Genomic DNA, 24,849 nt, shown 5'->3' with positions numbered 1-24,849 from the left:
CATTTGCATACAGTAAGCATACATACTGTATATGGATACATATATTACATACCATACCTATTGATTTTTTTAGTGTGATAACACTATACAATTCCTGTAATGGTCAATCAGAGATTTCAGTGGGCTATTGTGACAAAGTTATTGAATGGTATACCGCATTTTTTTTTTTTTTTTTTTTTTTTTTGCTAAATAATACTATGCAGATGAATAAACAAATACACTTGCAAACCTTTTTATTTTAGCTTTTGGTCACTGACCTGAAGGTTTTAAAAGCCCCTCCTTTAGTGATATTAACCATGGCCTGACTGCTTGGGGAGAAAGGTCTGGGCAAGTGTAGACGTAAGCTGAATTTTCCCTCGCCTTTTTCGTGTCTTTATTCTCACCAAAATGCTTCCAATTTATTGCAACTAGATTAAAATTGCTGTCTGTCAACTGGTAAGTCGTAATTAATTTCTCAGCCAAAGGTTCTTCTCTGAAAAGCATGAAAATCCACACTAAAATATAACAAACATTTCACAATGTACTGAATGTAATCTTGATCTGAGCAATTTAAAAGAAAACATGAATAGTCAACTCACTCTAAACATTAAAATAAGTCACTTAATAGATTATAAAGATATACTATACTGTATTGAGTCAGATTATCATAGTAACAACATCGGCTGTGGATAAAAATGATCAAATTTTGGAGAATAACAAAACTTTATGAAATCCCAGTAGATTGAAGACTAATAACAAACATTTTAACTTTTTATAAACTAATTAACAACCTACTACTGAACTTTTAATATCCCAATATAGCAGTCAACAAATTTCCCGACACTCGGTCCCTATAAATAAGAGAGGCAGTACAGTAAATATCTAAGTGTATACAGATAGTGGTGTTCATGTACCCAGAAGAATTCTTAGCTGTCCAGCTAGTTACTTCTGGTGTTTTCTGATCAATAAGTTGTGAAAAAAAACAAGATTAAGAGGGATCTTGGATATTGAGTAATAACCATCTTTGCATGAGTTTGTCATACATCAGTTCAGACTTTACGTTGGTCATTCTTAAATATCAAAACAAAAATAAAAACCCTGTTATACCATTTTATGAAACCATAAATTGGTTTCTACATCAAACAATAATGATAAAAATGTCAAATAAAAACATTAAACAAAATTTTACTTATAACATTAGAAAACTTATATCCTTCATGAAAATATTTATAGTATGCATAGCATAATCATAAAATATCATAAATACAAATAAAGGAAAACATGTTAAGTCTGACAACTTTGTTTCAATCCTCCTTGAAGGCATACAGTACAGGTTCTTTATCCCGAATGAACTGCTGTTGGTTTTGTTACAATTATTTTGTGAAAAGTTGATAACACTGAGATATGAGTGATACCTAATTTATGACTATTAAATGAAATATATAAAAGGGTAAGCTAAAATATAAAAAAAAAAAAAATACATACTAATAAGTCTCAAACAGCTTCATACCTGATAAAGCTGGAAGAAGGTCTACTGCTTTCAAGTTTTAATTGTTTACAAGTGTTTTCTAGTGTTGTAAGTGCACATTTAAGTTATCCCTCTGAATCTTGGCAATCTTTGTATATTTTAGCCATGTCTCCAAAAGAAAATTAAAGGTAGTGAATTAGAAAAGATAATGTACAAAGGAAACCAAAGTGCCAAGCAAAACATAAACAGTAAGTCTAGTGTTTTCAATCTTCTCTCGATAATTTGGACTAAATGCAAACCACAAAAAAAAGGTAAAGGAAATATTAACTGTTAAGTAACTTTACGTTTTAATTACTAATCAAAGTAGTCAACTAACAACCGACAGCTTTACAAAGAGGGAATGCGAGTGAACAATATTCTTCCAAATACAAAAACACAACACTTCGGGTGACAGCTGTATATGTTTACAAAACCAGGAAAAATTTGAATTACATTGTGATCTATTAGTTCAAAATTAACTACTGAAATTTTAATTGTATCGCAGGGAGAAATAAAGACATCTTATTTAGACACAAGCAATAAGAAAACTAAAAAGAAGTTTAATTGTTGTATCATTTACCAGGTAGTTGCCATCGACCGTCAGACACGTTGTGGTTCGCAGAGGCGGCGGCATTTTACAAATGGAGAGAATGGTAAATTTTCAATTTGGGGTAGATGTTGACCAACTTTGAATAGAAGCAGTATGAAAAGGCTGGAATGGCATTACCATCGTTAAGACGAAGGGTGGAATGGCATTACCATCATTAGGACAAAGGCTGGAATGGCATTACCATCGTTAAGACGAAGGCTGGAATGGCATTACCATCATTAAGACGAAGGCTGGAATGGCATTACCATCATTACGACGAAGGCTGGAATGGCATTACCATCATTAAGACAAAGGCTGGAATGGCATTACCATCATTAAGACGAAAGCATGAATGACATTACCATCGTTAAGACAAAGGCTGGAATGGCATTACCATTGTTAAGACAAAGGCTGGAATGGCATTACCATCGTTAAGACGAAGGCTGGAATGGCATTGCCATCGTTAAGACGAAGGCTGGAATGGCATTACCATCATTAAGACAAAGGCTGGAATGGCATTACCATCATTAAGACGAAAGCATGAATGACATTACCATCGTTAAGACAAAGGCTGGAATGGCATTACCATTGTTAAGACAAAGGCTGGAATGGCATTACCATCGTTAAGACGAAGGCTGGAATGGCATTACCATCGTTAAGACGAAGGCTGGAATGGCATTACCATCGTTAAGACGAAGGCTGGAATGGCATTACCATCGTTAAGACAAAGGCTGGAATGGCATTACTATTGTTAAGTCGAAAGCTGGAATGGCATTACCATCGTGAAGACCTAGGCTGGAATGACATTACCATCGTTAAGACAAAGGCTGGAATGGCATTACCATCGTGAAGACCTAGGCTGGAATGACATTACCATCATTAAGACAAAGGCTGGAATGGCATTACTATCATTAAGACGAAGGCTGGAATGGCATTACAACGTTAAGGGGACCATCCGCAATGTGCTATATTTTTTATTCTAATTATTCAAAATATATCATTTCCATATATGTTTTAGATATATATAATACCTTCATCATACAAAAATTTCAAGCCATTTGAGTAAAAAAATTTTCAAAAAATCAAATTTTTTTTCTTTTTTTGAATTTAGGTAGATATTCCTCCACTAATATGACACCAATTTGCATTGAAAATCATTCCATAAAAGCTACTTTATAAACTGAATAATTCTATTTTACAGAATTTTCCTTTTCTTTTTTTTAATGAATTAAAAAAAATATATTATAGACACTAGAATATTGTGAAAAAAAGAAAAGGAAAATCAAATTTCTGTCACACAGAATTAAGGGATTTTTATTCCTCTTTCCAATGATATCTTTCTCTCTAAAATCTAACAATACTGTAAATAACCGGTAACGGCTACTAACATGCGAATAAGTATGTTTTTGAGTTATGAGCCCCCAAAGATTTGCTATAAATTTTTGCTTTTTTCTTAGAAAAATCAAAATAACGTTTGATAACCTTATTTTGTACTTGTATAGTTGTCAACTCCCTCTCACTAATGCCAGTTTTACTTTTAGTTTTGTACTCTTCTTCATATTTCCCTCTCTTCTTGGTTCTTTTTGTTGCTCTCTGTTTACTTCTTGTTCTTTCTTTGACCTTAGGTAACTTCAGCATTACTATAAAGATTCCGAGGATGTTGTACAAACAAGGTACGTAAGAACAACAAGTAAACAAACGTACCTGTGACATAGCTCTCACACGTCTTCTCGTAGCAACGTAGTTCCTATCGTCTCCCAATACCTTCCATCTCTGACAGACGTATGAAATTTCGAAATATAATTGAAAAAGAATTGCTGTATATATGCAAAAATAAACAAGCAAAGCCGATCCTGTCAAACTCAGTCGTGCAGATGACGCAGTTATGATGACGTCATCGTTTAAAGACCGCTTTATCTTCATTATTTGTAAAAATAATTGGCTGAAACTTCTGGAGAGCATTTATGACATGTTGCTGCAAACATAATAACAATAACTTGATTTCTTATTTTTTAAAGTTGTTATATTATCCACCATAGCAGACGGTCCCCTTATGACAAAGGCTAGAATGGTATTACTATAACTAAGGGGAAGAGTGAGATTACACCACCATCATCATTCCCCCTATAATCATCTAGCTTAGCTTTCTGTGCTAAAAGCAAGCCTTTTATCACAATGGAAATAATCTCTACTACAGAAACTGGAAAGAAAAGGACACTAGAACAGGATTAGGTAACTGATTCGTCTCACCAATCAAAACACCTCAAGGTATAGAAGGTTTAAAGACTAAACAAAATTAGAATTTCGAGCCTTTCTTTGTAATAAGATGACCAATTAATGACTCTATCCACAACAAAAATGGAGAATTGAGAGGTATACATAGTTTTGGAAGTTGCGGTTTCCAAACACTTGCTATATACATAGAGGAATGAGGTAGGAAGGAAAGCATAAAACCAAGGTTTTGTAATATCAGTGACAAAGAGAAGTTAGCCCTTCTGCAACGTCCTCAAGTCTAAATTCACCATACAAGCAACATTTCAGCAGTTGAAGATAACTTGCCAACTCTTCAATTAGTATTATATTGCTGTACTTTTGTTAGATTGTTTCCCCTATCTTAAATATCTTGAATCAATTTTAATCATTTGAGTGTAATGAGGAAACAACATTGAATTACTTCATAGTGAGACTAATTTTGGTAATACTGTAAAGGTATCCCCACTTACATGCTTTGTATATTCAAAGAGTGCTAAAGCTTCTGGATTTTTTAAATATGCAATGTATATTGTGGAGTTTTGATACCCAAGATCAACAGACACGGCAAGGCATTTCATTCAAGTTATAAGGTATTAAATGTTAACATTTACCTGTGATGAGCTAGTGGCCACACTTGCAAGAGAGCAAAGTGCACTGGCATCCAAAATATTATGCGACCAATCAGATTTAGCTGAAACATCAATGACAGCATTAAAGAGCTAAGTAAATCATACGATATGAAACTCTTACAAATGAAAAACAAGGATTCTTAAGAGTGCTTAATTTAGCGAATGCAAAGATGTTAGGATCCAGACTACCAACTCAAGTCTTCAGCCTCGCAATATATTTATCTAAAATAGCAACTAAGAAATGTGGAAATGCAAAGGTTTGGCAGCAGAAGGATCTAAAGTAATGAAAGAATTTGAGGATCTGCGAGAAGATCTTGATTCTGTCAGGCACAGTGAACATTCAGAACTCTTTTAGAATAGAGCATTATCATCACTATACCCCATCTAGGAAGTCAAGTGAGGATAATATCAAAATAACTGCCTACAAGCAAACACACTAGCTTTCCGAGATTAAGCAAAGGAAGCTAAATAGGACAATTTTGAAAATTTGTAAGTTTCCATACTATACAAACCTGTAGCTCTTTACATAGAGTACTATTTCAGTGCTGGCTGAAATTAGCCATTAAGTTCTTGCAAGGTGTAACTATCCTCTACTAGTTAGCTGATGGGGGTTGTGGGGGTAAACCCACATCCCGCTCACACCAGCACTAGTAAACAATTCCATTTTGCAATTGCGGCAGGACTTCTAGGGGAAAGTGATGATGGGACCAGTATATGTAACAGAGCTACAGGTTTGTATAGTTAGGAAAAAATATGAATTATTTTCAAATTTGTCATATTATGCTCTTTACATAGGAGACTCGCCCAATGGTGGGTGGAAATCCTAAAACCAACTGGCTGGAGATTGTACCGGGGTGCCATTCTGTGCTTCGCATGAGCTGTTTTGAGAGCACCCTGACACTTCGTGATCCTTAGAGGATGAAAGCCTGAGCAATCGGTGCTAGTGTAGAATTTAGCAATGTGACTTAACCAGGTAAGCGTAAAATTAAGCTAAGCTCCTCACTTAACCTGGACATTACCCGACTCCACCTTGCTTGGAGAACGGGGACATAACAAATATATACATATATATTAGGTTGCATAAAGGGCATGGTAACCACCTGCAGTTAGAGGATGTCAGCTTTGCAGAGTTCCTTGGATGAAGAGCCCCAAGAGAGGAGAAATGAAATAGGAAGTAGCCAGTCCCTCACACACACTTTTTAGTCTTATTCGCGGGTAACATCTGGCCTTGACTGACTGCTACTTGTCCTACAATGAAGCCGAGGTGTTAGTTGACCAAGTTTTGTGCAGCCACCAAAGGACCTAACGTAAACATGTCTGGGTTCCTGTGGGTTATGTCTTGCAGGTAGTGGGCAGTAGACACTGTTTGCCATTTTCACACGCCCACTTGTAACACCTGTTTCACAAAGAAATTCTTTTGAATGCCAGAAATGTGCTGATACTCCTGGTTTCATGAGTACGAGAAGACAACTGGAAGATGAGGAGCCTTAATGCATCCACTGTGTTCCCAGGAGGTAATCTGATTCCCGATTGAGGGCAGGTGAGCTCAAAATTCCGTACGAGGAGAGAGTGTTCCATTGAGGAAGGAATACTAACTCCGTTCAGTTTAAAACGAAGCTTAAGGTTGAGCGATAGCCTTTCAATGCCGATAACGAACATAGTTTTCCTCTCTGAGGAATAAAACGCATTCCGCTATTGTTGGTAAAGTGACGCTGAGGGGAGCGATACCCTGTCTATGGCACCAATCACAAAAATTGTCCATTTTGCCTGTTCTACTAAAGCAGATGCTTCTCCAGCCTGCCATTGTTATGTCCCCAGTCTCAAATGCCTTTCTTTCTGAGGGGTTGCTGGACACCCTCCAGGCATAAAACGAAGTGATGGAATTGCTTGATGGAAGGTCTCCACGTGGTTCTCTGGGTGGATCGGTAAATGTAAGGAGCTCTCTTGGTGCCTCTGTGAGCAGATACAAAAGGCCCAGGAATCATTCTGCATATTGCCACAACTGAGCTACTAAAGTCACCAAGGAATCTTGCAATGCCCTTACTTTGTTTAGAAGCCTCCTTTCTATACAGGAAGAGGGGAATGTGTAGACTTCTGTCTTGTCCCACAGATATTGAAAGGCATCTTGTTAAACTGCCTGGGCACCCAGTGCTGGCGAGCAGTTTATCAGAAGATTACGGTTTAGGGACAATGCAAACAGGTCAATTGTCAGCTAACTTTACATAGTTAAACTTTGTTGGCTATCCAAAACCATTCGGAGCCTGCTATCATAGTCCTCCTGTTCAAATTGTTCTAAACCACGTTCTTTTTGCCAGGATGAAATGAGCTGAAAGACTTCTGAGTTTTTCACCATCCCTCCGAGGATTCCACTGCTAATTGGCAGAGGTGTCTTGAAAAGTACCTCCTTGGTTTTTTATGTGTGATACCACTGTAATGTTGTCCCTCATCAGCACTAGGGAGTTCCTTGAAAGGAGCTTATGGAATTATTTGAGGGCGAGAAAGGCTCCCCTTATTCCAGGTGGTATATGTGGTACTTTCACTCAAACTTGGACCAAAGTCTGGATGCTGTGAGGTGCAACAGGTGAGCACCCCCCTCCTTTACATGCCTCTATGAAGCCCAACAAATTTGGGGAGGAGAGAATAGGTCTGATCTCTCTAAGCAGGTTGGTGTCTAACACCCACCACTCAGGTTTCTCTTCTGCTCTGTACAGTACCAGTGTTTGGTGGGAAGAGGTGCTAAGACCTAAAGGTGGAACTGTACTGAAGATGATCGGTCGATCCTGAAACAGCCTGCTTCAACCCCTGAAACCAGGGGGTGTCTCTTGAGAACAAGATTCTTCCCGATTGAACCCCACGAGCCTATTTCCTTGGATTAGGTGGAGTGCCAAGGAAAGGGAGGGCACGGGAGGATGTCGCCTCATGCTCTTCCTTGAGTTCGAATTCTCTAAGGAAGCAGGCGCCGTGTATATGTCTGGCCGAGCGATTAGCCTGTGAAGGATAAGCTACATTCTTTTGCAAAGAAACCTGCTCTTCCTTTCACAAAGTAGACTGACTACAAGGAGAGCGTCGTCAAGGCAAGAGCTGTTAAGGGGCGCTTATGCGCACATGCTTCTCAGCTCGCATAGATAAGGTGTCGTCCACCTGTGTGCAGTATGTGCTAGCTATTTAGAACTCTCCTTTACTCTAGACGATGCTTCTTGCACACGCGAGTCTTGCTGGGAAGACTCGCCCAAGAGAGCCCTATGCATAGCAAGAGGTGTGGCATGCACTTTGTCAGGTTAGGGTCAACTATCACTCGACCTCTTTAAGTACGGAGACCAACCAAGGTTCAGCCCTGTGAAGTATCCATCTCTGCCTTTAAAATAATGGGTGACCTAGATTGCGCACAGACCATCAGGCGGAGAAGCTCGCCCACTACATTGCACAAGACTCCCTTGCAAGACACAGGTCTATGCTAACACCCAAGTGGAATGGATTAGAGTACTCGTATACAACCTGACACTTCCCTTGGGCCTAAAAACTTGTGAAAAATAACCATGCAAGGGTATGTCTCACTAGCCTGTTGTGAGAGTGCTCTGAAGAGCTCTCTATTCTGTAGGGATACAAGACCAAGAAAATAATCCCGAATGATTACGTTTCACGAAACCCAACATCTAACGAGACTCGTAATGCTCCAGTAGCATAATGATGGCATGCAGTGGCCACAAGCAATCGGCAGTAAACCGTATTTGTGCCAATATCCCTGAGGTTTTATCTTGACTAGCACATACGCAACCTTTATTTGGTGTTAGCAAACTACTGTAGTTGTGTAAACCTCCTCAGGGAAGGGAGTTTCCCATGAAGAAGCATAGCCTTGCATGTAAGGGTTTGTTGGCCCAGAATGCAAAGAACACAAACACTAGGCATGAATATCCAAGGCTTGCCAGCAAGCACCGCCAAGCACCCGCGAACGCTGGAGAGTATCAGCGAGCGCTGACAAATATCAGTAAGCACTGATGAATATCAGCGAGTGCTGACGAATATCACGATTGGTCTGGATTGGTGATAGGAAATTAGCTGACCTACAGTATGCTGATGACGCAGTCCTTTTTAGCAGAACACCACAGGATTTGCAATGCTAGCTTACCAGAATGCATGAAATATCACAGGAGGTAAGACTCAAGATAAATAGAAAAAAAGACAGATGATGAGAACGCGATATGCAATGGAAGATGAAATATAATTGGATGGAAAAAGGATCAATGAGGTAGAATCATTTAAATATTTAGGAACTATGATCTCTAATATAGGATCTTTAGAATTACAGTTTAATGAAAGATTGAAAAAAGCAAATCAGACAATAGCTAGGTTAAGTAAAATTTTGAAATCAAATTGCATGAAATTACATTTAAAAATCAAGCTATATATTTGTTTAGTGAGATTTGTATTACTGTATGGACATGAGTCATGTTATGACAATGAAATAATCTCCAACAGATTTAGAAGATTTGAGAACAAAGCCCTCAGAAGAATATTGGGAGTTAAATGGCAGGAGAGGATTAGAAATGAAAATATATGAGAGATTACTCGAGTGCTATAAGTGGATGAGATCATGGTGAGAGGTAAATGGAGAAGAGTTGGGCATGCTCTTTGCACTCCCCAAGAGAGATTAGTTCACCAACACTCTAACTGGGTTCCATAAGGTACTAGAAGAGTTGGAAGATGCACACCTACATGGCTGAAGACTATAAGGTGTGAAGTCGGAGATGATGAATGGAGAAGTATTAAATTGAAAGCTCAAGATAGAGATGACTAGTGAAATCTAACCGAGGCTCTTTGCGTCAATATGTGTAGGGACAGATGATGATGATGACTTGCATATAAATTTTCCCTTTCATCTTCAACTGTTTAAATTTTAGATTAGACAATACTTATATACTAACCAGCAATATTGCCTGCTACATGAGAAATAAGAATTTTGGTTTCTTATTGTACTACATACATACATATACCAAGGCACTTCCCCCAATTTTGGGGGGTAGCCAAAATCAATAAATGAAACAAAACAAAAAGGGGACCTCTACTCTCTACGTTCCTCCCAGCCTGACAAGGGACTCAACCGAGTTCAGCTGGTACTGCTAGGGTGCCACAGCCCACCCTCCCCCGTTATCCACCACAGATGAAGCTTCATAATGCTGAATCCCCTACTGCTGCTACCTCCGCGGTCATCTAAGGCACCAGAGGCAGCAGCAGGGCCTACCGGAACTGCGTCACAATCGCTCGCCATTCATTCCTATTTCTAGCACGCTCTCTTGCCTCTCTCACATCTATCCTCCTATCACCCAGAGCTTTCTTCACTCCATCCATTCACCCACACCTTGGCCTTCCTCTTGTACTTCTCCCATCAACTCTTGCATTCATCACCTTCTTTAGCAGACAGCCATTTTCCATTCTCTCAACATGGCCAAACCACCTCAACACATTCATATCCACTCTAGATGCTAACTCATTTCTTACACCCGTTCTCACCCTCACCACTTCGTTCCTAACCCTATCTACTCGAGATACACCAGCCATACTCCTTAGACACTTCATCTCAAACACATTTAATTTCTGTCTCTCCGTCACTTTCATTCCCCACAACTCTGATCCATACATCACAGTTGGTACAATCACTTTCTCAAATAGAACTCTATTTACATTCATGCCCAACCCTCTATTTTTTACTACTCCCTTAACTGCCCCCAACACTTTGCAACCTTCATTCACTCGCTGACGTACATCTGCTTCCACTCCACCATTTGCTGCAACAACAGACCCCAAGTACTTAAACTGATCCACCTCCTCAAGTAACTCTTCATTCAACATGACATTCAACCTTGCACCACCTTCCCTTCTCGTACATCTCATAACCTTACTCTTACCCACATTAACTCTCAACTTCCTTCTCTCACACACCCTTCCAAATTCTGTCACTGACAATGTTAAAGATACCAGTTTGATATTATAATCACCTATGAAACTTCAACTGAAAAACCACTTGCGAGGAACATAACCTTGCATAAAATAAAAATTCTTATAAAATGATATACAGTACATTCGAATGGCACTGCCAATGAAATACAAAACACCCTTCAAAACTATTGTTAATTTCAAACAGTAAAGAACATAACAATACAGGTATCCTATACAGTTAAAATAATCAAAACCAAAGATTGAGCAGCCATTTTTATATTAATTCTTTACATGATACACACATTATAGTGTACATACCCTTTTATCCAAGAGAAGACAAACCCAGGCTCTGAGAATTCTGCTGCAAGACGGCCTAGAACCGCCCATATTTCTTCTTCAAAACTGAATGATTTACCATCTTTGTGAGCAGCTTTTTCATTACCATCACTAGATTTTCGTAAATGTTTTTCACTTCCATGACTATATGGCAATGATGAACCAGTTGGTATGAAAAACAAAATAAGATACTGATTGGCTAGTGATGATGATCCTTCTGAACCATTTGTTGGCCATAAGGATGACAACCGCTCGAAATCTAAAGGAGCCTAAAATAAAAAACACCATTACAGTAATATTATCACTAAAATTATCAGAAAACCAGGTAAATACAGTTATGTACTCAGAATGCAAGACATTTAGACTAATCAAATCATACAAGAGTAATTAAAGCATATAAAAACTGTATTTTAATACAAAGAAATCACAATAAAACCAATTATCATTTTCATCCGAGTTTAATCAATTAGAAAATATTTATTCATCTGGGTATTAAACATAAGTTTAAAATGTAATGAACAATAACATAAGTAATGACTTACCAACACAAAATCAGTAGAGTGCTGTAAAAATATTGTTATCCTAGATGAATTGTTGAGTCCAGTTTCTAACACAGTTTGGGGCTGTAGTAAATCTTTGGGTTTGCTGACCAATATACACCCTGAATTGCTGCTGCACCTGGGGGAAACTAAATATAAATACCAACTCTTCCATATGCATAGAACATGAAACTTTCAGTACTTAAAACAAGTGTCTTTATATACATTATCTGGGAAATATTATTTTGATATAAAGAAAAAAAATCCATACAAAGCAATGATTTGGAATATACTGTATCCCTACTTCCCTGCCTTTGATCTCACAAGTGCATCAGTCTTTAGTTAAAAAAAATAAGAGCAGTTTCACCTCATAAGGGGGTCAATGCATACACAATCACTTCCATATCTCCATATTCAATACTGTATATGTTTTTGTGGTTTGAACAAATAACCATAAAAAATGGTTGAGCTGTGAAGGATTTCTTCATAATAATGATTTTTTCTTTATAAAAAAAACCATTGTTTCTCCACAAAACCACTGTCTAAAAAATAGCAAGCTATGCTATTTAGGTGGGAGAGTGAGTAGCTAGATCCTTAGTTGCTAGAATATTCATGTGCTAACTGAAAAAGCTCTCAATAAATAACTATCCTTTATCATTCAATCATGTTTTACCAGATGTGATCTTGACACAATCTAACTTTTTGGGTTACTGTGCAACGTGGTCTCCAAGGACTTTCCTGTGAAAGGCTTGAGCCAGGAATCCAATATGACATAAATACCAAAGAAATAGTCTCCACTGCTCTTGGGCTGATGTTTCAACATGCAAAAGTAAGGACTAAATGTATGTAAGAGAGAAACCTTCAAATTCAAGCAGTATTGAACTCAACACAATACCTCCAACATTGAAAACCGTCTATGGGTGACGTAATTGCTATATCATCCCTGCACAAACAAAAAACCCAATGCTACCTGCGCATCTACTTGCACCCAGACACATCTCTTTTTTTTTTTTTTTTGTCATTCCAGCAGAACAACATTAGTCACTGAAGGGAGAAATCAGAGTACTGTATATAATTAAGTTAAATTACAGTAATAAGGTTTTTGATAGTTAACCTCTAATTTTAATGATAGTATCAACATAATATGGGCTTGAATTTTGCATATCCTAGTAACTTCCCTTTTCAATCTCGAGTCACTCTTAGGAATGATTGTTTATCAAATTACTGGAAATAAATTTTCACCCCAGGTTTTTATTCTTATATTGGAGTGTATTTACAGCGATACCTCTTAATGTGAAAGTTTCTGTATACGAAAAATTCATGATAAGAAACGAGATGCAAAGATTTTTTCACCTCATAATATGAAGAAATTTTCATGATACGATACAAGATTCGGCCAGTACAGAGAATAACTTTAAAATTCGCGCGCCACCATCATCCTGCTCTCCTACTGATTATCTCCCTACCTTGTGTTAGTTACCGCCGTCAGATCCTGCTCTCCTATTCTATTTCAATTAGTAAATTTTTCAAGTTAAAAAACACAATGAACAGTAATGTATTGTGTGTATGTATGTACGCACAATGCTACTAAGCAAATCAAAACATTAACGATATATTTTTCTTTTATTTCGGTAAATAATTTTTTTTTCCTTTCAGTGTCATGATTCTTCATTTACAATTAATTTTATATTAATAACATTTTTAAATTAAAATAACACAATGAACAGAATTGTATTGTATGTACGAACAAACAATGCTACTACGCATATCAAAAACATCAGCGATATATGTTTCTTTTGCTTTGGTAAATAATTATCAGATCGTAACATATTTTTTTCCTTTTAATGCCATGATTACTTATTTACAATTAATTTTATATAAGTAGTACATCTTAAAATAAAAATAATGAACAGAACTGTAGTGTACTACAGTATATGTACGAATGCACAATGCCACTAATATATCACCAATTGTATTGAAATTCAAACAATAAAATCTATTTTATAAACAGAATAATTCTGTGTGACAGAATTTTGAATTTCCATTTTCTCTTTTTTAATGATTTTTTTTTTCATTTTCTTTGTCTATATGTAAAATACCCAGTAATCATGAAAAAAGAGGAAGAGGAAAATCAAAATTCTGTCACACAAAATTGTGGAATTTTTATTTGTTTCCAATGATATCCTTCTCTCTAAAATTGAACAATAAATAACCGGGAAACGGCTACCGACATGCGAATAAGTATGTCTTTGAGTTATAAGCTCACAAAGACTTGCTATAAATTTTTCCTTTTTCTTAGAAAAATATAAATAAAATTATCATAACCTTACTTTGTACATTTATTGTTTATTCCTACATCAAGGCTCCCTAAACAAGGTATTCAAATTCTAAGTGTACCCATACACTTGGTGTAAGGGTGTCATGAGTTGCCAGCGGCCTCTCATTGTTGACAGTTTTAGTTAGAATGACTAAAGTTATAGGACATCTGATTATCAATCAACTGACTCCTTTCAGTGGAATGATGAGAGTTATAGCACATCTGATTATCAATCACCTGGCTCCTTTCACAAACTTGAACTCCATCGAAGAATGAAGAGAAAACACAAGAACAGCCTGGATGGGTGTTGCAGAAACGTCTTCACTGAAGAGAAAATATTTGAGCCTCAAGAAATTTTGCCATACGGAAAGAAGCCGTTCCAAAAGAAATCGAACTGGAGATAACCGCAGATCCAAAACTAGACCAAGCAAGTAAACTGGAGTGGTACGGTCATGTCATGAGAAGAGATGAACAGTATATTGGGAGGAGAGTGATGGAAATGGAGGTACAGGTAACGAGAAGGAGAGGGAGATCCAAGCGAAGGTGGGTGGACTGTATGAGGGATGACCTTCGATCAAAGGGATTAACCAGTGATGAGGTGTGGGACAGAGGTAGATGGAGAAAGCTGACCAGAAACATCGACCCCACATAGAAGTGGTAAAAGATGTAGACAAAGAAGAAGAAGTAGTTCAAGCTTTGTACTCTTTTTAATGTATTCCTCTCTTCTTGGTTCTTTTATGTTGCTCTCTGCTTACTTTTTGTTCTTTTTTTGACCTTAGGTAACATTGGCTTTGCTATAAAGTTCACGAGGACATTGTAAAAATACAAAGGACATATGAACTGCAAGTAAACAAACATATGCAGCATAACTTCTAGACGTCTTTGGAGATACTGGCTGGTCTTCTCGTAGATCATAGTTTGCGTTCGACTATCCTCTTCCAATGCCTTCCATCTCTGCCAGACGTATAAGATTTTGAAAGATAAGTGAAAAAAAATCACTGTATATTGTATATACAAAAATAAAATAAAAAAGACGATTCTGTCAAACCCAATCATGCAGATGACGCAGTTAGGATGAAGTCATCATTTACAGACTGCTTTATCTTCATTATTTGTAGAAATAATTGGCTGAAACTTCTGCATACGTAGAAACAATGCCTTGATTTTTCATTTTTTCAAGGTGTTGTATTATCCACCATAGTGGACGGTCCCCTTAAGTCTACTGTAGTCTAATTGTTGAACTATAATCATATGCCCCCTGTGGCCGCAGGGGCATAAAAGCTGTTAGAATAGCGGCAACGTATCCCTGCGTATCGTAAGAGGTGACTAAAAGGGAGGGGGCTTGGAACCCCCTCTCCTGTATTATATACTCCTGTGAGACATCAAAGAGGTGGAGCTGGGGGGAGAGTGACTGCTCCTCACACTCTAGTTTTGGGGTGTCTAAATGTGTGTGAATGTAGTACGATAGAGAGTAAAAGATGTGAGATAAGAAGTATGTTTAGGAATAGGATGGATATATTGGCTTTTTATGAGACAAGGATAAAAGTGAAGGGTGAAGTGATGTTTGGTGAAGTGACTGGTAGAGTGTCAGGGATTGAAAGGGGAAGAGCAAGAGAGGGTTGACTTTATTGCTCAGTGAATGGATGACAGGTAAAGTAATGGAATGGAAGGTTAATGTGTGTAAGGGTTAGGTTGGGTAGGGAATGTTGGGCTTTTGTTAGTGCGTATGGGCCAGGTCGTGAGGAAAGTGATGAAGAGCGGAATGAGTTCTGGAATGAATTAACTAGGTGTGTAGAAGGAATTATGTAGTTGTCATGGGTGACCCAAAAGCTAGAGTGGGTGCTGGAGAGGTAGGACGTGTCCTTGGGAAATATGGCATAATAGGTGAAAACGAGAGTCATGAGAGACTGGTAGATATGTGTTGAGCAAAAGATGGTGATAAGTTCTAGCTATTACAAAAAGAAGGATAAAAACAAGTATACATAGGTAAGAGTGGCAAATGGAAGAGTGGTAGAAAGGGCGTTAATGGATTATATGTTGATAACTAAAAGAATGTTTAGAAGGTTGAAAGACGTGCACGTGTTTAGGGGTATGGCTAACGGTATGTCTGATCATTTCTTGATGGAAGGAAAATTAGTTGTAGCGAAAGAGTGGGGGAATAGAGTAGGTGGATGTAAAAGGTAGCTAGTGAGGGTTGAAGAGTTAATAACACCGGACGTAAATATTTAATAACAAGAAAGGTTGAAAATGGCATATGGCAGAGTGAAAGTAAGAGAAACTGGTAATTTAAAGGAGTGGAGGTTAGTAAAAGAAAATTTTGTTGGGATTGCAAGTGATGTGTGTGTCAAGAAGTTTGTTGGAGGCAGCATGAGGAAGGGCAGTGAATGGTGGAATGAATGAGTGAAGGTAAAAGTGGAAAAGTGGAAGAGAAAAAAGGGCATTTAAAGAATAGCTACAGAGTAATAGTGTAGAGAAGTATGAAAGATATAGAGAGAAGTAAAGCGCAAGGTAACTAAGGCAAAGAGGGTGCCTCAGGCCTGAGGTGGGGTCAGGGATTGGGTGGTTCATATGAAAAGAATAAGAAGTTTTGGAAAGATGTGAAGAGAGTAAGGAAGGCTGGTTCGAGAATTGAAAAGACAGTGAAAGTTGGAAATGGAAGGTTGTTAAAAAGGAGAGGAGGCAAGGAAAAGGTGGGTGGAATATTTTGAAAGTTTACTGAATGTTGAGGATAATAGGGAGGCAGATATAATTGCTGTTACAGGTTTTGAGGTGCCAGTGATGGGAGCTGAGAACGAGAGAGATTACAAGAGCGGAAGTGAGAAGAGCACTAGATGAAACAAGAGTAGGAAAAGCACCTGGTATGGATGGTGTGAGAGCTGAGATGTTGAATGAAGGGGATGTGACTGTACTTGAATGGTTGGTGAGATTGTTTAATATGTGTTTTGTGTTGTCAATGGTACCAGTAGATTAGGTTTGTGCATGTACTGTACAACTATATAAGGGTAAGGGAGATGTGTATGAGTGTTGTAATTCAAGGGGTATTAGTTTGTTGAGTGTGGTTGGAAAAGTGTATGCTAGAGTACTGATTAATAGGATTAAGGATAAAACAGAGAATGCAATCTTAGAAGTACAGGGTGGTTTTAGAAGAGGTAGAGGATGTATGAATCAGATTTTTACAGTTAGGCAGATATGCGAAAAATATTTAGCAAAAGGTAAGGAGGTGTATGTTGCGTTTATAGATCTGGAGAAAGCATATGATAGAGTTGATAGGGAAGCGATGTGAAATGTGATGAGGTTGTATGGAATTGGTGGAAGGTTGTTGAAAGCAGTGAAAAGTTTCTACAAAGGTAGTAAAGCGTGTGTTAGGATAGGAAATGAAGTGAGCGATTAGTTTCCGGTGAGAGTGGGGCTGAGACAGAGATGTATGATGTTGCCATGGATGTTTAACTAGTATGTCGATGGAACGGTGAGAGAGGTGAATGCTCGAGTGCTTGGAAGAGGATTGAAACTGGTAGACGAGAATGATCATGAATGGGAGCCAAATCAGTTGTTGTTTACGGATGATACTGTACTGGTTGCAGACGCGGAAGAGAAGCTTGGCCGATTAGTGACAGAATGTGGAAGGGTATGTGAGAGAAGGAAGTTGAGAGTTAATGTGGGTAAGAGTTAGGTTATGAGATGTACGAGAAGGGAAGGTGGTGCAAGGTTGAATGTCCTGTTGAATGGAGAGTAACTTGAGGAGGTGGATCAGTTTAAGTACTTGGGGTCTGTAGTTGCAGCAAATGGTGGAGTGGAAGCAGATGTATGCCAGAAAGTGAATGAAGGATGCAGTGTTGGGGGAAGTGAAAGAAGTGGTAAGGAATAAAGGGTTGGGCATGAATGTAAAGAGAGTTCTGTATGAAAAAGTGATTGTACCAACTGTGATGTATGGATCGGAGTTGTGGGGAATGAAAGTGACGGAGAGACAGAAATTAAATGTATTTGAGATGAAGTGTCTAAGGAGTATGGCTGGTGTATCTTGAGTAGATAGGGTTAGGAACGAAGAGTGAGGGTGAGAACAGGTGTAAGAAATGAGTTAGCAGCTAGAGTAGATATGAATGCATTGAGATGGTTTGGCCATGTTGAGAGAATGGAAAATAGCTGTCTGCTAAAGAAGGTGATGAATGTAAGAGTTGATGGGAGAAGTACAAAAGGAAGGTCAAGGTTTGGGTGGATGGATGGAGTAAAGAAAGCTCTGGGTGATAAGAGGATAGATGTGAGAGAGGCAAGAGAGTGTGCTAGAAATAGGAATGAATGGCGAGTGATTGTGACACAGTTCCAGTAGGCCCTGCTGCTTCCTCAGGTCACCTTGGATGACCATGGAGTTAGCAGCAGTAGGGGATTTAGCATTATGAAGCTTCATCTGTGGTGGATAATGGGGGAGGGTGGGCTGTGGCACCCTAGGAGTACCAGCCAAACTCAGTTGAGTCCCTCGCCAGGCTGGGAGGAAGATAGAGAGGAAAGGTCCCCTTTTTTTCCATTGTTTGATGTTGGCTACCCCCCAAAATTGGGGGAAGTGCCTTGGTATATGTATGTATAATTATACGTGAGCTATTGTTGCCTAAAGCTGGCTTTTTCTTGACAAATTTACGAATGGTTATTTTATTGATGCAGTTTCAAGTAATTGACAGTCGTTAACTGCTTTTATAGTAACAAATAATTATAATTATTATAATTATCATTACTATTACTACTAGCTAAGGTACAATCCTAAGGGGGAAAAGCAGGATACTATAAGCACAAGGGCTCTAACAAATAAAAATATCCCAGTGAGAAAAGGAAATAAGGAAATGAATAAACTATAAGAGAAGTAATGAACAATGTATATAAAACATCTCACGATCAGTAATTATGAAAATAAATCTTTCATATATAAACCTATGAAGAGAGACTTTTTAACTCCCACGCCTATTTAATTTTATGAATAACAAAACTGTTGTGAGAGTATCTAACCTCACCGGCTAAGGGGAAAATGTCAATTATGTTGGGTACGTATATCGTATCATTGGCCAATACAGCAGTTTTATAATCCTGGTAATAATTACCAATAAGAAGACTATTTCCCTCATAGTAAGGTTTGTCCTCATCCTTCCATATTCATCTGATATGAGAATTGTAGGAGAGGAGGAGGGTTCAATTGAACCATAATGGCTGGCAAGCTATCTTTCACCAAGCAACTGGTTCAACTACAGAATAATTGATGTGAGGGCTAACCAAAATTAATCCACTTCCCTTACCAAAACCCAGGTGGTCGACTATCTATATCATAGTTAGGTAAAGGGGTAAGTTGTCTAAGTTTGCTACATAATTTTAGCCTAGTACTCACCATGGTAAAAATATTATCTACCTATTGGAACACTTGTTAGGTGCAGATCAATCTATTGGCCCTGTGAACAAAAAGGTCAACTATGGTGTAGTTGGCAGGGTTGTTTTGATTTAAATAAAATTATTCAAATTTATTTAAATCAAAGTAAAACAAAAATCATGATTTAAATCAAAATGAAATGTGTCAGAAATTACCTTGGAAAAAAAAATCTTCCAAAACTAGTTACTATTTATATGTATTGCAACAAATACAGAAAATCCTAGTTAATAGTGCTAACATTTCAAGTAAACTTTGTGTTCTTAAGAATTGAAGTTGTTGCAATTATACAAATTATAAAGGTCTTGATTTTTTAACAGCACTAATAGAAATTAAAAATTTTGTTGTTAGTGCAATACTCACATAGAGAGGCCTTTAATAGTGTATGTTTTTAGTTTTATTTCTTACTGTGTACTGTATGTTAAGATAAAACTACTGTATATTTGTATTTTTTTTATTGCAGTTTTGCTTATTTTTCTGTATTTATGTACTGGTTACTGTAACTAATCCCCTCCAATCTATGTTTCATTAAACATAGATCAAGTTCAATACCAGAAAATTCCTCATGAGACTAAAAAAAATAATCAGCGGTAGAAAACAGGTATTATTGAAAAAAAAATTCAAATCAAATCAAAATAATTGTTTTAAATATAAAAAATCTGACTTGAATCAAATAAATCATTTTTTTATTTTTTTTTTAAAGAAAAATGATATTTTAATTATAAAATAAATTTTTGAATATACTTACCTGGTGAATATATAATAGCTGCAACTCTGCGGCTCGACAGAAAACACACTAAAAAAACTCGCGAGCGATCGCTATGAAGGTTGCGGGTGTGCCCACCAGCGCCAACTGTCGGCCAGATACCACTCTTGTATGTAAACAAAACCTTCAATTCTTCTCGTCCCGCTGCGTCTCTATTGGGGAGGAAGGGAGGGTCATTTAATTTATATATTCACCGGGTAAGTATATTCAAAAATTTATTTTATAATTAAAATATCATTTTTAAATATTTAACTTAGCCGGTGAATATATAATAGCTGATTCACACCCAAGGAGGTGAGTAGAGACCAGAGTTAATTATGTTCACAGCGTATAAGCTAAGAGTTTTTTTCATTTTGACAGTTATCAATATAACAAAACCAAAATATATAGGTACCTGGTAAGGAAGTTGACTTAGACGATTACTCTGCCTTGTAAGTCTGTCTTCCTCACGGAGCCCAGCGATCCTCTTAGGATGCTGACAGACTCCCAGGAGCAGAAGTATCAAGGGCTGCACCCCATACAACAGGACCTCATCAAACCCCTAATCTGGGCGCTCTCAAGAAATGACTTTGACCACCCGCCAAATCAACCAGGATGCGAAAGGCTTCTTAGCCTTCCGTACAACCCATAAAACAATATTAAAAACATTTCAAGAGACAGATTAAAAGGATATGGAATTAGGGAAGTGTAGTGATTGAACCCTCACCCACTACTGCACTCGCTGCTACGAATGGACCCAGTGTGTAGCAGTCCTTGTAAAGAGTCTGGACATCTTTCAAGTAAAATGACGCGAACACTGACTTGCTTCTCCAAAAGGTCGCGTCCATGATACTTTGCAGAGATCTATTTTGCTTGAAGGCCACGGAAGTTGCTATAGCTCTAATCTCGTGCGTCTTAACCTTAAGCAAAGATCGGTCTTCCTCACTCAAGTGGGAATGGGCTTCTCGTATTAAAAATCTGATAAAATATGACAAAGCATTCTTTGACATAGGTAAGGATGGTTTCTTAACCGAACACCATAACGCTTCAGATTTACCTCGCAAAGGCTTAGTACGAGCTAAATAGAACTTAAGAGCTCTCACTGGGCATAATACTCTCTCTAGTTCGTTGCCTACGATCTCTGATAAGCTAGGAATATCAAAAGATTTAGGCCAAGGACGAGAAGGCAGTTCATTCTTGGCCAGGAAACCAAGTTGAAGAGAACAAGTGGCTTTTTCTGTCGAAAAACCGATGTTCTTGCTGAAGGCATGAAGCTCACTGACTCTTTTAGCCGAGGCCAAGCACACCAGGAAAAGAGTCTTAAGAGTGAGATCCTTCAGAGAGGCTGAATGTAAAGGCTCAAACCTGTCTGACATGAGGAATCTTAGGACCACGTCCAAGTTCCATCCAGGAGTAGCCAAACGACGTTCCTTAGAGGTCTCAAAAGACTTAAGGAGATCTTGTAGATCTTTATTGTTGGAAAGATCTAAGCCTCTATGCCGGAAGACCGAAGCCAACATGCTCCTGTAGCCCTTGATCGTGGGAGCTGAAAGGGAGCGAACTCTTCTCAGGTATAAGAGAAAATCAGCGATTTGGGCTACAGAGGTACTGGACGAGGATACAGATACTGACTTGCACCAGTCTCGGAAGATTTCCCACTTCGATTGGTAAACTCTAATGGTAGAAGCTCTCCTCACTCTTGCAATCGCACTGGCTGCCTCCTTCGAAAAGCCTCTAGCTCTAGAGAGTCTTTCGATAGTCTGAAGGCAGTCAGACGAAGAGCGTGGAGGCTTTGGTGTACCTTCTTTACGTGGGGCTGACGTAATAGGTCTACTCTTAGAGGAAGACTTCTTGGAAAGTCTACCAGCCATCGAAGTACCTCGGTGAACCATTCTCTCGCAGGCCAGAGGGGAGCAACTAACGTCAACCTTGTCCCTTCGTGAAAGGCGAATTTCTGCAGTACCTTGTTGACAATCTTGAATGGTGGGAATGCGTATAGGTCTAGGTGAGACCAATCTAGGAGAAAGGCGTCTATATGTATTGCTGCTGGGTCTGAGACTGGAGAGCAATAGATTGGAAGCCTCTTGGTCATCGAGGTTGCAAAGAGGTCTATGGTGGGTTGACCCCAAGTCGCCCAAAGCCTCTTGCACACGTCCTTGTGGAGGGTCCATTCGGTAGGAATTACCTGACCCCTCCGACTGAGGCAATCTGCTAGAACGTTCAAGTCGCCCTGGATAAACCTCGTTACCAGGGAGATGCCTCGATCTCTTGACCAGATGAGCAGGTCCCTTGCGATCTCGTACAGTGTCAGGGAGTGGGTGCCTCCTTGCTTGGAAATGTACGCCAAAACTGTGGTGTTGTCCGAGTTGATCTCCACCACTTTGTTTCGAAGGAGACTCTCGAAGCTCATCAAGGCCAGGTGTACTGCCAAAAGCTCCTTGCCGTTGATGTGCATGCTCCTCTGACTTGAGGTCCACAGACCTGAGCATTCCCGACCGTCCAGTGTCGCACCCCAACCCAAATCCGATGCGTCTGAGAATAGAACGTGGTTTGGTTTCTGAACTGCTAGAGGAAGTCCCTCTCGTAGACTGATATTGTCTTTCCACCAATTCAGGCAAGCCTTTACTGTTTCGGAAATCGGGATCAAGACCGCCTCTAGCGTCTTGTCCTTTTTCCAGTGAAAAGCTAGATGGAATTGTAGAGGTCGGAGGTGTAGCCTTCCTAGCGAGACAAACTGCTCCTGGGATGATAGAGTTCCTACTAGACTCATCCAATTCCTGACTGAGCAACGTTCTCTCTTCAACATCCTTTGGATTACGAGCAGGGCTTGATCTATTCTGGGGGCAGACGGAAAAGCCCGAAAAACTGGACTCCGAATCTCCATCCCTAAATACAGTATAGTTTGGGATGGGATCAGCTGTGACTTTTCCATGTTGACCAGGAGTCCCAATTCCTTGGTCAGATCCAATGTCCAATTGAGATCCTTCAGACAGCGATGACTGGACGAGGCTCTGAGAAGCCAGTCGTCCAAGTAAAGGGAGGCTCGGATACCCGATAAATGGAGGAATTTTGCCACATTCCTCATAAGCCTCGTAAACACGAGAGGAGCAGGACTTAGGCCAAAGCACAGGGCCCGAAACTGGTACACCACATTGTCGAACACAAATCTCAGAAAAGGTTGGGAATCTGAGTGAATGGGGATGTGGAAGTATGCGTCTCTTAGGTTGAGAGACACCATCCAGTCTCCCTTTCTGACTGCTGCTAAGACTGACTTCGTGGTCTCCATGGTGAACTTTGTCTTTGTGACAAAGACGTTCAGAGCACTGACGTCTAGCACCGGTCTCCAACCTCCTGTCTTCTTCGGTACTAGGAAGAGACGGTTGTAAAACCCCGGTGATTGAAGGTCCGAGACTTTGACCACCGCTCCCTTCTCTAGCAAAAGAGACACTTCTAGTTTCAGGGCTTGTCTCTTTGCTTCCTCTCGGTACTTGGGAGAGAGATCGATGGGGGAAGTCGCTAGAGGAGGTTTGTGTACAAATGGAATTCTGTACCCCTCTCTGAGCAACCTCACAGACTGTTGATCTGCGCCTCTCTTCTCCCAGGCTCGCCAGAAGTTCTTGAGTCTGGCACCTACTGCTGTCTGAAGCTGCGGGCAGTCAGACTCTGCCACGCGAGGAATTGGCTCCTTTCCTCTTTCCTCTCTTTCCTTCGGCACGAGTACTTCCCCTGCTGGGGGCTCTGCCACGAAAGGGCGGAATAAACCTGGACGCTGGAGTGTCTATCCTAGGTCTAGCAGAAAAGGCAGTCGAAGGAGTCCCTTTGCGAGCCGAGGACGCTACCAAGTCATGGGTGTCCTTCTGCACTAGGGACAACGCTATGTCCTTAACCAAAAGTTCAGGAAACAAAAACTTAGATAAAGGGGCAAAGAGTAGCTCAGATCGTTGACAGGGCGTCACTCCTGCTGACAGAAAAGAGCACAGAGACTCTCGCTTCTTTAGGACTCCTGAAGTAAACGAGGAGGAGAGCTCATTGGATCCATCGCGGATGGCCTTATCCATGCAGGACATAATGAGTAAGGAGACATCTCTATCGGCCGATGAGATTTTCCTACTCAAGGCTCCCAAACACCAGTCAAGGAAGTTGAAAACTTCAAACGCTCTAAAAATGCCTTTAAGTGGATGGTCAAGGTCTGAGGATGACCAACTAATCTTCGAGCGTCTCATGGCTAGGCGGCGGGGAGAGTCTACAAGACTTGAGAAGTCGCCCTGGGCAGAGGCAGGAACTCCCAAGCCGAGAACTTCTCCCGTGGCATACCAGACGCTCGATCTAGACGAGAGTTTAGATGGGGGGAAGGCAAAGGCCGTCTTCCCTAAACTCCTCTTGGTTTCCAACCAATCGCCTAACAACCGTAAAGCTCTCTTGGATGAGCGAGAGAGAACGAGTTTTGTAAAGGCTGGCATGTCAGCAGGAACGCCTAAAACAAACTCAGACGGCGGCGAACGAGGAGCCACAGAGACAAAGTGTTCAGGAAACAACTCTTTAAAAATGAGCATGACTTTTTCAAAGTCCATAGATGGCGTAACTGCTCTAGGTTCATCAATATCTGAAGGATGATCCTCA

General features: G+C 39.4%; 1 protein-coding gene across 1 annotated transcript in view; it reads right to left on the bottom strand.

The window, feature by feature from the left end:
- LOC137632351 (uncharacterized) overlaps positions 1 to 24,849 on the bottom strand; it is a 187,135-nt gene that overhangs the window by 30,769 nt on the left and 131,517 nt on the right. Inside the window, exons 11-13 of the mRNA XM_068364286.1 lie at positions 11,770 to 11,905; positions 11,210 to 11,496; positions 258 to 472 (exon numbers count right to left, since the gene is read on the bottom strand). Of these exons, the coding sequence (XP_068220387.1) occupies positions 258 to 472; positions 11,210 to 11,496; positions 11,770 to 11,905 (638 nt within the window). The remainder of the gene's footprint in view (positions 1 to 257; positions 473 to 11,209; positions 11,497 to 11,769; positions 11,906 to 24,849) is intronic.

The sequence above is a fragment of the Palaemon carinicauda genome, chromosome 41 (genome assembly GCF_036898095.1).
Source record: "Palaemon carinicauda isolate YSFRI2023 chromosome 41, ASM3689809v2, whole genome shotgun sequence".
NCBI lineage: Eukaryota > Metazoa > Arthropoda > Malacostraca > Decapoda > Palaemonidae > Palaemon > Palaemon carinicauda.
The sequence above is the reverse complement of the archived record's forward strand: the minus strand, read 5'-3'. Positions and strand labels throughout refer to the sequence as shown.